The sequence below is a fragment of the Natrix helvetica genome (genome assembly GCF_964273705.1).
Source record: "Natrix helvetica genome assembly, chromosome: Z".
NCBI lineage: Eukaryota > Metazoa > Chordata > Lepidosauria > Squamata > Natricidae > Natrix > Natrix helvetica.
In genome coordinates, this window is record NC_138554.1 from 41,313,447 (window position 1) to 41,327,523 (window position 14,077).

At 41.7% G+C, this 14,077-nt stretch overlaps 1 protein-coding gene across 3 annotated transcripts in view; it reads left to right on the forward strand.

Annotated features, from left to right (window-relative positions):
• ZNF652 (zinc finger protein 652) overlaps nt 1-14,077 on the forward strand; it is a 46,258-nt gene that overhangs the window by 21,300 nt on the left and 10,881 nt on the right. For all 3 annotated transcript variants that reach the window (XM_081970069.1, XM_081970067.1, XM_081970068.1), the window contains 3 exons: nt 1,062-2,184; nt 5,129-5,276; nt 7,034-7,149. In XM_081970069.1, coding sequence (XP_081826195.1) covers nt 1,279-2,184; nt 5,129-5,276; nt 7,034-7,149 — 1,170 coding nt within the window. In that variant the 5' untranslated portion in view covers nt 1,062-1,278. The remainder of the gene's footprint in view (nt 1-1,061; nt 2,185-5,128; nt 5,277-7,033; nt 7,150-14,077) is intronic.

Sequence of the window (14,077 nt, forward strand, 5' to 3'; positions counted from 1 at the left end):
ATGAAACAATTAATAGAAAAATATATGATCTGCATGGATAGCTGACCCAAATGTGTTCCCTACCCAAAAAAATATTAAAAATATCGAGCAGATCACTCTACTTTGCCCTTATGCCTCTTTGGAAGCTCAGCATAGTTGGATTATATATTATTCTTTTACTTAGGAACAGCCTATCTCCTGAGGTAAAGATTGCTTCTATTGTCATGGCCTTTTGGAATTCGGTAAAATGTGGCTTTTCCAAAATTTTGTGGATTAACAAAAAGAAGGAAGAAATAAAATTATGTGTGTTATGCATATGAATTTATTCATCTGTGTCTTTATCAAAATAAGAAAGCCGGTACATCTTGCCCTTAAAACCCCACCCCTATTTCACCACCAGAATCTACTGATCCATGTTTCACTTCTCAAAAAGAAAAGATTGTCATTTATTGGTGAAGTGCATGTTTTGCTAGTAGAAATTCCTGGATCAGTTCCTGATACCTTTTGTAAAAAGAATTAGGTAGCAAGTGATGAGAAAGACATGAGAATCTGATACTCAGATGATACTAGGTTTATGGGCAACACAGTATCTCACAGATTCCTATTTCATTAGGCACAGTCATAATATTTCAAGATTATCTTTATAGTTACATAACTAGAATTTTCTGAAAATTGAAATTACAAATGTTCATTATTTGCAAAGCTCAGTGCTTTATAACTTCAAACATTTAATTGCATCGATAATCTTACATAACTGCAAGAGTTACCTAGTAAGAGAATAGTAAAAGAAACTATTATGCACCACCTCTTAAATATATAAAACCATTTCCTTTTAATTATATTTAGCGCCTTCTGTTGCTCTAAAATTCAGATAATAATATATATTTGTTGGCAATGTAGTAAAAGCATTTCCCATTTTTCTCTTGTAGACAATAAAATGATTAGCTTGTTATTAATATAAATGGTTAACAACTGTTGGAACAAATCCTATACCTCGTTTATATTAAGCAACAGATTTTTCCAAGGATAACATATTCCTGCTATGCTTAAGCCACTAACTTAATTTTCTCTTTTTTTTCTAGACAATGTTTTCATCTGTTGAATGACAGCTTTCTTCCTGTGAACTGTTGTCGATGTCTTCGTGCTATAAAACCAGAGTTCCATGACCTACACGTGCTTTCTTGCTCTGCTCCCCAAAAACAGTCATGACTTAGTTATTTCCAGATATTCATCTTGTTCCACAGGAGTTACTTCACTGATATTCTGGAATACAAGGTGCTCAATGAATCGAGAGCCCCCATGAATGAAACAGCCAGCTCTTGCCAGCAGATGGCTAAAAATTGCACCACACATGTAGCAGGAATGGCACAGGAGGACAGGGGTCAAGTACCACCCACTTTCTATCATGATGCCAGCCAGGAACTTGATTTGTCCACCAAGATATACAAAAGGGAGTCTGGGAGTCCTTATTCTGTACTGGTGGACCCAAAAGCAAATAAGCCACATCTTCATGACAGAGAGGAGCAGCCATATTTCAGGGAGGACAGAACAGTAGGAGAGGCCCGAGCCGTGAAAGAAGACAGGGAGAACTCTGACGACTTGCAGGAGGAGGACGAGGAAGAAGATGAAGTGACTTACAAAAGGGAGCAGATAATAGTAGAGGTAAACCTTAACAACCAAACATTAAATGTTTCAAAAGGGGAGAAAGGGGTCCCTTCCCAATCCAAAGAAACTGCTGTTCTTAAGACCAGTAGTGAGGAAGAGGAGGGTGACAGTGGGGAGGAAGAGGCCACTGAAGACAGTAATGATGAGGAGGAAAATGAGAGGCAGAAGAAAAAAGAGCAAAGAGAGGAAAATGATAGTGTTGCACAAAGGAGGACAAGGAGAGCTGCATCTACTGCAGCCGCCACATCTTCCCCTACTTCCAGAACTACAAGGGGCCGTAGAAAGAGCATTGAGCCTCCCAAGCGTAAGAAGAAAGCTGCAAAGGAGCCCAAGGCACCTGTGCAGAAATCAAAGTGTGAAGAAAAGGAGACTTTGACTTGTGAGAAGTGCCCCAGAGTGTTTAACACACGCTGGTATCTGGAGAAGCACATGAACGTCACTCATAGGCGCATGCAGATCTGCGACAAGTGTGGGAAGAAATTTGTTCTAGAAAGTGAGCTCTCCCTTCACCAGCAAACAGACTGTGAAAAAAACATTCAGGTAGGTTTTCTCACTGGTTTGCCAGATTTCCCTACCTTCTGCTGTCCCCTGGACACTTTGCAAGGGGGGAAATCCTTTGAGGAGGACAAGTTCCCAAACCTTTCTACTTTGATCAACATTTCCTCTTGCACAGTTAAGGAAATTGACTTGCATGGATGTGGGGAGGAGAGGGAATAATGCCTGGCTGTAAGAGTTCTCTACACAATCTTACAGAAGAAATGGAACATCGGGTTCTAAACCTACACACATATTGTACATTGGTTAGTATTAAATGGAAGATAAAGACACATTAGTTTAAAAATAACTATTATGCAAGATATATAAACTTGCAGGTGTAGTTGAGATATGACAGCATGCAAGATTAATTTGTAATAATGAAATTGTCTAAATCTTATTTAGCTATAAATTGTTTAGGGAATATATGACAATGAGACACTCATGTAAACTAAACAGCCTGTTGTACTTTTCAGTAAATGTAAGAAATATATTTGATCTGTAAGTGTGTCAAATATCCATTTGCTATTTAACGTGCTATGGGTTGTTGTTCGATTTGAAATAATTATTTAGAAATAAGTGACCTATGTTTGGGGACTGAGAGATATATTAATTCCTCAGAATCCTTTTGGAACTGCCTGAATGGGTAGACCTGGATGAAGAGGAAATAAAGCATTTGACCAGGATAAATAAGCTCAAAACTATTCATATTCTCACAATTTAAGAAGCAGCATTTTAGCCTTCCTATTTGTCCATCTTATAAGATTGTTATTGTTCCTATTACCAGTCTGTGATCTTCACAAGGATTGTTAACAGAAAATGTTTCCTCCAGCTGTCTGAAATAGATGGGGGGGAGGGAGGTTAACTTACCATTATAATAATGGTGAAGGCAAAATATGGACTTCATGATCGCTAATGGGAGATGGAAAACAGAAGTTAATAGCAGATCAGTCGGACAACAAGAAAAAAGTGAGTGTGGGTTCCATGATTCCATAAAAGATAGTTGTGAATTATACACAGGTAATTCTGAATATTGGGAAACACTGCATTTTTGCATGTAATTTATTCAGGTTAGTTCTTGGAATGAAACTGAATACAGTATAATTAGATAAATACCTAACAAACTAGGTATTGTATACAGAGAACATAAAGGGACTAATAGAGCAAAGTGATAGGGAGCAGTTTCCCTAAGAAAAGTTCCCTTTTTAAAAAAGCATATTTTTAGTTACTTCCCCATAGAACTGGATGTTGAATTTAAGTTAGTAGGTTAACTAGTTAGCAATATGATCCTATAGCTTATTTCTCTTATGATTCTTGGTCCTGGAAATGATGCAGAATGAGCAAATCAAGAATCTTTGGACAAATACAAATGAAAAATCCTTGTACATATGGTCAGCATTTGTGTGTGTTTAATAAATGGATCAGCAAGATGTTTATTTTCAACTACACTCTTTGCCTGATTATATCAATATTTAATCTGGGAGCATTTATACCTTTTATTCTAATCAATTTTGATTTTTTTTTAAATAATACATATTTTAAATAAACATGACATAAAACATAGAGTAACCTTCAAATGCTCCTTCTGGGGGTCTGATATTTATCTTTCACTTGTTAGCTATGAAATGCCCAGTCTGAATTAAAGGATAAGTGGTCCTCAACTATGTGATTGGTTTGCATTTGCTTCCTTCAGTGTGCTCATATTAATTGCTGGGATCAAGCATTTTGGTTTAGTATTCTGTTATCCCAGGTTCTGATTTTATGTCTCTTCTGTAAACTGGATGTGATATTTCTGATATATGTGTGAACCCAGAGGAGTAAGACACAGATGAGCCTCCTGGTACTGCTCTGTCCACTCTGTTACTCAACAGTTCCATTTCATTGTTATTCCTTGTGCCAGCTTCAGCAATCTTCTGGTCCAGAATTCTTATGCTGTTATGCCCTAGGAACTGGAATCCACTTCTGTCTTCCAATTTGAATGGAAAATAAGAATGAGTTTCAAGTCAGTTAACTCTAATCTGCATTTTGTTGTAGGTCTATTGTATTTTTAAAGTGCTTTGGACTAACTTAAAAAATCTCCATGGATCTTATATTTTTCTGACTAAATGTGTTGTTTAAAATTATATTTTGCTAACTTACGCCTATGTTTCACACAGTCTAAATAATTGATAATGTTCTGGTTTCTTGGCACAGAATTAAAATTTGGGGACAGAGAGAGCATTACTGGTTTGCTAGGGTTATGGTAAGATGTATTAATGACTACTTGCACTGAATAATGACACAAATTACATATATATTTATTTTGCTTTGCTTTAATAACTTATCTTACACAAGATAAAAATTAATTAAAAAGTATCCAACTAAATCAATCGTTAATACAAAATCACATTACTTTCTTTAAATATGATCTGTCATGATTTTGGCTGGAAGGAAATGTATTATTTCATTCCCTCTTATTTTCTATCCATAGTCTAACTTGCTCTACTCCAAATAAGAAAAAATAATTGTTTTGTTTTGAGTAATTTATTGTAATCCCACAATTCACAGCAATATACTTCCCAGATTATGCTTAAATACAAATAAGCTATTTTTGATATCAAACATCATTTTCAAGCTGGCAGGCTAGCTCAATAGTCAATATTCTTTCACATCACTGCTCATTCCATCAATGTATTTTCTGTCTGTGTGAAGGGCTAGTAGAAGCCTGGATGTTGTTGCTGATCTGCTCTTGAGGAAGCAGCAGGTGGCGATGTAAGCACACGAATACTTAAATCTTGTTTTCTGTGGTTTCCAATGAACTGAGTGGCATTTTAATACTTGTCACAAACAGTATACATACAATTGCAGCCTTTTCCTTGTGTATGTTCATTTCATTTGGTTACAGCTTCCTGGTACCATCTGAAGTGAACTTTGTTTAAATTATTCTTCTTTGTCCTATCCACCCATTCAGTGTGTTTCCTGTAATAAGTCATTCAAGAAGCTTTGGTCCCTCCATGAGCATATCAAGATTGTCCATGGATATGCAGAGAAAAAATTCTCCTGTGAAATATGTGAAAAGAAGTTCTATACCATGGCTCACGTGCGAAAGCACATGGTTGGTAAGTTTTTGTTGTTTGTTTTGCATAGCATAGAGCTTCCTTCCGATTTATGATTCTGATGTTCAGTCAACTGTCCATGTAGTGTTTAGGTAGCTCCTTGTTTACAAATAGGTTAGTCATTTTAAAAACACCTCTCTGTTCCTATGCCCTTATTCATCTCCATTAGCCATTACTGGAAAGATAGAGAACACTATAGAAAGCCTTTCAAGTAAAAGGGGATAAAGCAGATCTCAGCCTGCTCTATGTAAGACTATCTGGGACTATAATGTGGGGAATCTGATGCAATTGGAGGGAGAAATGTTATTTTAGTTTATTTGCAATGCAGAGATTTGGTGTTTTAGTTAAGCCATATTTATTACTAGTTTTATAATAAAACTTCTGAACTTTGATGTGCATCTTCTTGAACGCAAGCACTGAAGTTAGGGAGTTTTTACATCTTCTTGCCTTTAAAACCAAAATCTACATTTGAAAGAATTGAAGCATATAACATTGGTAAAATGTGTGATACCCTCACTGTAAAATACCTATCCATAGATTTAAATTATACAGAAAGAACATTTCCATGACAAGTTGAACGTCTTTTAAGGGTGAACTGTTCTAATAATTTCTGTTAAGAAATTATTCTTACTTAGCTGGAATAATTTTGACTTGGTGAGATAGCTAAGAACTTACTTTTGAACTTAACTGGGCTGTTGAGAAAGGGAGTTAATGAAATAGGACACTTTAGTCTAGTGATTACACAAAGTCTAAATATGTAGTTCTCTGTGTACATGCCTACCATAATTTATAGTCAAATTAGCATACTTTGTTTTTAATCTGTACTAAGCTGATTTCTATATTATAAGGCACAGTAAATAGCATTTTTATTTCCTGTGTTAATTGCTACTTGAAGTTGTTTTGTTTACCGTATTTTTTGGAGTATAAAGCGCCCCCCCAAAAAAAAACGGGTAAAAATGTCTGTGCGTCTTATTCAGCGAATGTTACTGAACTCCCACTGGCCCGCACCCTTCGGCTGGTTTCGGCCTCTGCGTGACACGTTTTTGGCCTCCACTCACTCCAGTTTAGACTCATTCCAGGCTGCGGGGATTGCCACAGCACATTGCCGCCGATGACTGCCTCGGCAGATCACATTTTCAGCCTCCGCACGTCACGTTTTTAGCCTCTACAAGTGGCGTTTTCGACCTCTGTGCATTGTGTTGCTTTTTCTGCCGGTTCCAGGTGTCGCCTGGAACCGACCAAAAACGCAACCTGCGTAGGCCAAAAATGCGACACGTGGAGGCTGAAAATACGACTTGCAGAGGCAGTGATCGGCTGCGATGTGTTGTGGTGATCCCCACAGCCTGGAACAGCTTATTGGTGGTATTCCGGGTGGCCAATCCAACTGCCAATCAGTTGCTCGTGCTGAATCGGGCTGTGATAACATACTGAAGTTGACCAGGCTGTTCGCTGCAAGGACATTAGCCAGATGAATACTGATAGATGCTGATAGGCAGAGGCAGAATTTTTTCTTGTTTTTCTCCCCAAAAACTAATGTGCAACTTATACTCTGGAGCATCTTATACTTCAAAAAATATGGTATATTATAATTTAACTACAGGCCACAAGAACCATTCTAATTGAATGACACCCTCATAAATGTTTTAAATAAAATAAAAATTCAACTGGATACAATCTTATTTATGCTCAAAGTATACCTCTTGAAACCACTGAGATTTAAGCTAGTTATGACTGACTGACTTAATTGACTGATGTTTCAGCACATACTAAGGACATGCCATTTACATGTGAAACCTGTGGAAAATCTTTCAAACGCAGTATGTCGTTAAAGGTTCATTCACTACAGCATTCGGGAGAGAAGCCTTTCCGATGTGAGGTATGAATTCTGATCAATTGTAACTTGTCTAATTGTAAAAAAAAGCATATAATTATAAAGTAATGTTAAAATTGAATAAACGTGAACAATGAAACCTGTTCTACAGATCAAAGTTATCTCTTATCTAACATTCTCTTTCTGTAGTGACCACCATACAGATAAGGATAGTGATATTCTCACAATCCACTGCAATTTTTGTTTTGGTCTCATGATGCCTTCTTAACTCTATGGCAGAAATGGATTATATCTCAGTGAGGATCAAAATCATAATATTTATCAATGGTTGATAAGAAACCAAAGATATTGTTGTGCTGCAATGCAGCCAGATGAAGATACATTGGGTAGGGGAAGATAATGGCAGAAAACAGTTTAGATCACTGTCAGATATATTAAGTAAACCAGGTTAGGGAACTGATTCCACTGAACTATATTTATTGAGATAGGTTATAATAACAGAATTTTACAAGTTTGAATGGACCTTAGTACTCTCTGAACATGCTTGTTTTCTTGCAGACATTTCATGACCCAAACTAGGTAACATCAGTGCTAGTAAAAAGTGCAATTTCCTGTCAGTTTATATTCTAGTGGCTTGCCCTGTCAATATTGGTGGGGGTGATCTTTGGTTGGGTTTAACCAAGGAATTTCTAAGGCCACTCCCACCAGCACTGACAGGGCAAGCCACTAGAATATAAACAACAAGCAAGCTCAGAGAGCACCAAGGACTCCTCATTTCAGCCCTGAGCTATTCTCCTTTATTCATCTTACAAGTCTGACTGTGTTTTTACTTCCCTCCATCTTAACCTCTGCAAATTAGGAGAGCCATATTAGTCTCAAATATTCCTACTGTCACTGTTCCGATTCTCCAAAACCAAGAAACAGAAATAAAAGGTTCGATTAATTGCTTTTAATTCTGGCAGACCTCGAAACATCGGCACATAGCAACCAAAACAAAAGCAGCAATAATTACTGCTTCTTTCCTACCTATTTAACCACGCCCCCTGCACGCCCCCACCCACATGGCTGTTGTATTTCTAGAGAAGCCTGGAATCATTATGTTGGCCTAGTTCTTTCTTCTGTTGCCGGCCTTCTCTCCAGATGATTGTCGGCCGGCTGCTTCTTCATTGTCAACTTCCCATGCTGTGAGTCTACTGTTTTTTATTATCCTTGTAAGCCTCTCCCCCCACCCCCCTTTCCGAATGGCAATCCCGAGATGGTTTGCCGGAGGCTCGCCGTTTCGAGGGTTGATACCTAGGCTCTCTGAGTTCAGCATTTACTTCTGCATGCACTGTCCTCTTAATCGCTTCTGGGTGATTTCTCCAACATCATCTCCATGCTCCTTATAGCTACTTCCAGGGATGAGAGCCTTGATATTTGGTACCAATCGTGATGGACTCTTGTGCTATACCACAATATCTAGTAATGAAGGCTCATAATACCCTGGTTTCTAACTGTTGCTATTTAATGGATAACACTAGTTTATAATAAAGCTCTCCTCCACAGCTTAGTTGTGGATGAAAGGGCTGGATTTTTTTTTTTGAATTACCAAAATCTAGCTGGCTATCAGGGGTAGCCCAGGTTAAGGTGGGGTGTAGCCATTGTCATCTGAAAAGTCTGATGGCTTTCAAGTGCACTGCTCTGCAGTATCCAGTTGCAAATTCCTGCTTGTGAAGTTGGGCAGTAGGGATCAGAGGAAATTGTGCTTGTGTTCCTGTTGGAATTCATAGCTGTTTTGGCAATACTTTACTTTACTTTACTTTTTTACTTTTATTTAGATTTTTATACCGCCCCCTCTCCCCAAAGGGACTCGGGGCGGTGTACAGTCAAATAAAAACACATCAATAAATAAAAAATACAAACACAAAGAGGAGGCAATAAGAAACTGTACATATCTGAAGTAAAGTAGTTAAAAGCAATATTTAAATACCCTAAAAATACCCAATTAAAATATCTGCCAGGAGGTAGAATAAAACTATAAATGGGCCAGGCCGGCTAAACGGAACATGTGAGTCTTCAGTTTTTGTCGAAAGGAGCGGAAGTCGGTGGTGGTTCTGATATCGGGGGGGAGGTCATTCCAGAGGGTTGGGCCCATCACAGAGAAGGCTCTACTCCTAGGCGCCGCCCATTGGCATTGCTTAGTGGACGGCACCCGGAGGAGTCCTTCCCTGTGAGAGCGAATCAGTCGCAGGGAAGTGTGTGGTAGGATGCGATCCCGCAAGTACCTAGGTCCTGAGCCATGGAGCGCTTTAAAGATAGTAATTAACACCTTGAAACGCACCCGAAAGACCACAGGCAGCCAGTGCAGCTCGCGCAGGAGCGGTGTTACGTGGGAGTACCTAGTACTCCCCATAATAGCCCGCGCGGCTGCGTTCTGGACTAGCTGCAGTCTTCGAGCGCGTCCCAAGGGAAGCCCCATGTAAAGGGCATTGCAGTAGTCCAGCCGAGACGTCACCAGTGCATGAGTGACCGTGCGTAGGGCATCCCGGTCCAGTAGGGGGCGCAATTGGCGCACCAGGCGAACCTGGTGGAACGCCCCCCTCGCCACGGCTGCCACATGGTCATCCATTGACAGCCGGGCATCTAGGAGGAAGCCCAAATTGCGCGCCCGTTCCACAGGGGGCAATTGCTCACCCCCTATGGTCAGTGATGGAATCAACTGACTGAACCGGGGTGCCGGTAGCCACAGCCACTCAGTCTTGGAGGGGTTGAGCTTGAGTCTGTTGTCCCCCATCCAGACCCCGACGGCTTCCAAACACTGAGTCATCACCTCGACAGCCTCGTTGGGGTGGTCTGGGGTGGAAATGTACAGCTGCGTATCATCAGCGTACAGATGATACTCCACCCCAAAACCACGGATGATCTCCCCCAGCGGCTTCACATATGCATTGAACAGAAGGGGCGAGAGGACTGACCCCTGAGGCACCCCACAAGTGAGTGACCTCAGGGTCGACCTCTGCCCCCCTGCCAACACACATTGCGTCCGGTCAGAGAGGTAGGAGCCGAACCACCGCAATAGAGTTCCATGGGTTTATGGTATGGCAGACTTTAATCTGCTGATTTCAGATGCAGGCTTGGAGGGTACTCAGGTGGCTACCAAACACCTCTATGCCAAAACACAGACCAAAAAGTGTCACATATTGAACCTTGTCTTTATCTTGGGACAGTTGCAATATAAACTGGATTTGGAAAGTATTACCATGAATCCCTTACCATGGACAGATTATTCCCACTTTGATTTTTTGATTTTTCTGCGGCTGTATTTTTCTCTGTTCCACAACAGAGAGGTAGGCATAGGCTGACTGGGTTTCAGAAGGTGGGTAGAATTATTTGTGGAACTCTTGTACATGGTTAAACTGAAGTCTTAGTCATCATTTGCAATATGAGAGCAAGTGTGTCCTTCAATCAGATCACACCTCTGCTAGCTCTCTAGTCTATACCATAGACAGTTCTCTAGTTTTCAAAGGAATCCAGATGTAATGAAGTGACATAGAACATTGATGGAAAAAAACAAAGAATACGGGTAATCCTTTATGACCACAGTTATTTTTGTGTTAGGAAGGAACAGGTGAGGCTAGGGAAAATTTCATCTAGTACCCAAACAATGAACACAGGTTCCCCTCAGGCTATATGCTCTCTCCATTGTTCTTTACTCACTATACCAATGACAGCATCTCAAGGGAACCCTTTGTTCTGAAATTTGCAGACTATTCAACAATCGCTGGCCTCATTCTAGATAGTGATAAGTCTGCATATAGACTGGAGGTTGAACAACCGTCCCTATGGTGAGCCGTAACAATCTGGAGCTGAATACATTTAAAATTGTAGAGATGAGAATGGATTTTCGGAGGAGCCCTTCTGTTTTACCACCTCACCATATTGGATAGCACAGTATCAGCGGTCCTTCAGATTTGGAGGTTTTATAATCTCCAAGGGCTTGAAATGGACACTTAAAATGAGAACCATCATTATAAAGACATAGTGAAAAATGTTCTTCCTGCGTCAAGTCAGGACGTTCAGACTGCCCCAGGAGCTTTCGATACCATTTTACAGATAAATTATTGAGTCTCTTGTATGTACTTCTATAACTATCTGGTTTGGTATAGATTCCAATGGTTACCGTATTTTTCGGAGTATAAGATGCACCTTTTTCCCCCAAAAAAGAGGATGAAAATCTGGGTGTGTCTTATACTCCAAGGGTAGGGCCGCCCACCCTCTGGCCCCCACCCGCAAGCAGCCCAGGGAAGCATGGAGGTCAGGACTAGGTTGGTGAAGCGGGCGCTGTCCAGGAGGCAAGGCAACATGGCTAGCAGCTCTGCCTGCCCCTTCTCCAGATGACCCAAGCAGAAGGCAGTCGGCTTCTGCTCCTGGCCCAGGAGGAAAGACGTGAGTCTGCGGAGAAGGAGGAGGAAGGCGCACGGCTCTGATGTGCAACAGGACGGGGAGGAAAACATTTTCAAGTGGCAGCGCCAGCTGCAGGCCACATTTTTGGATTTGGGGATGGGATCAGAGTGATGCAGCCCGAAAACACTTCCCTCCCCGATTTGGGTGGAGGCCAAAAAAGTGGCTAACTACTCAAAAAACACCATTCCAAATGACAGTGATTGCCAAAAACGAGCAGCGCTTTGGACATCAGCGGTGGCAGTAGTTAGGGTGCTGCTTGGAATCAGCCGAAAACCACCAGCCCCCGCGTTTTCATGAGAGTAAGCAGGCTCTGTGAATTGCATCAGGGAATTGGGCCAACGGGTGGCAGTGGCTGGAAAGGAAGGACATTTCGCTTTCGGAGTTCCCACTCAGCTCAGCTCCCAGGCGCGGAGAGGACTTAGGCGGTGGCAGTGGCTCCTCACATTGCTGGGAAGTGAAGTCATTGTGGCCATTGTCTCCCTTGAGCTGCCTGCTGAGCAGCCAGAGGGGGGACCAGCCGCGAACCGCCCCGCCCTCCTGGGCCATCCGAAACAGGTTCATTCCTCAGACTGTGCCCCAAACCTCCCCCCAGAACATGCAAGGGGTCTCTTTGGGGAAAGTAAGTAGTCTCTGTGAATCACAGGAGCACCTCGATAAGTTTTCCGAGAAAGAACTTCTCAGTAATCAACAAGCTCTTTCTTAGCTGAGTGTCTGAGGCACCTCTCGCTTGCAGGAGAAGAAGTAGGGCGGCATAAAGCAGGGCCACCTTAAATCAAAGCCTCTGAATAACTGGGAAAGAAAGTCACGCTTTTCAGGCAGTGGTTTTCGGCAGGTTCCAAGCGGCACCCTAACTGCTGCCGCCACCTATCTCTCAGTGTGCAGAGACTGAAAAAGTGATGCTCATTTTTGGCACTTTACTCCCCAGCAATGTGAGGCAGTGGTGGCAACGCCTAAGCCCTCTCTGTGCCCAGGAGCTGGGATTTTTGGCAATCCGCGTCACCTGGAATGGTATTTTTCAGGCAGTTAGCCACTTTTTTGGCATCTGCCCAAATCGGGGAGGAAAGCGTTTTCAGGCGGATTCCACTCCCTGAATCCAAAAACAGGGACTGCAGCCGATGCTGCCACCTGAAAATGTTTTCCTCCCCAGTTTCGTGTTGCACATTGAAGACCTGTACACCCTCCTTCTCTGCAGACTCACCTCTTTCCTCAGCCCTCTGCCCTCCGCCTGGGTCATATGGAGAAGGGGTAAGCAGAACTGCTAGCCTGCTTGCCTTACACCTCCTTCACCAACCGAGTCCTGACCTCCATTGCGGAATCAGGCTCCGACCAAGGCAGCAAAGGTGCAAAGGGTTTGCTGGGAAGCCCAGCACTGTGTTTATGAGATGGCAGCGTCCAGGAGGACTGAAGTGCTGCATCTCTATCAGGCCTAGCTGCAAGAAAGCCAAGCTTTCAACTCCTACGGCTATAGGTAGAAAGACAGGGGGGGTCTCAGGAGTGGAGCCTTCGGTACCAAGTCCCTCTTCTGCCCCCATGAAAATCATCCCCCACTCCACTCACTCCAGTTAAATGTGCATAGAGTGCTAGGGTTTGTTTTAAATGGATAAAAAGATCTCTGTTGCTTGTTATCAAAATCCGAGTGGAAATAAGGACGCCGCTGTTCCTGATGCTGGTAGGCAGAGGCAGAATTCTTTTTTTCTTGCCCTCCCCTCCCCAAATTAAGGTTCGTCTTATACTCCAAAAAATACTGTAATTAAGACTATAGAAAGTATAACTGAAACTAGCCTGCCTAACCTGTATATTGTATGGGTCAGAAGAAGGGCCCTAGACCCCTCACATCCTGGATATAAACTCCTTAAATTCCTCCCCTCCAGACAGCCTACAGGGCATTGCATGTCAAAAGAACTAGACCCAGGGACAGTTTTTCCCTCGTGTCATCTCTCTGCTGAACACCTAATTCTCACAATGCTGTCTAATGTCTATGTATATTTATCTATCTAATACAGATGTAGCATTAATATTTACCCTTCTTATTAGCCTTCTAAGTCCCTCCTTTGATCATGATCATGATTCTGTTGCTTTGCATGTACACTGAGAGCTTCTGCACCCGAAACAAATTCCTTGTATATCTAATCACACTTAACCAAATAAAGTATTCAATTTCAGTTGCCCTCAAAATTTCCATTGTTAAGCAAGGCAGTTGTTAAGTGAGTTTTGCCCCATTTTACAACCTTTTTACCACAATTGTTAAGTGAATCACTGCATTTGTTAAGTTAGTAGCATGGTTGTTAAGTGAGTCTGGCTTCCCCATTGATTTCGCTTGTCAGAAGATCACAGAAGGTGATCACATGGCCCCTAGGACTCTACAACTGCCATAAATACATGCCAGTGGCCAAGGGTTTGAATTTTGATCATGTGACCATGGGAATGCTACAACAGCCATAAAGTGTGAAGAACAATCCTAAGTCACTTTTTTCAGTGCGGTTGTAACTTCAGACTGTCACCAAATAAATGGTTGTACATTGAGGACTAC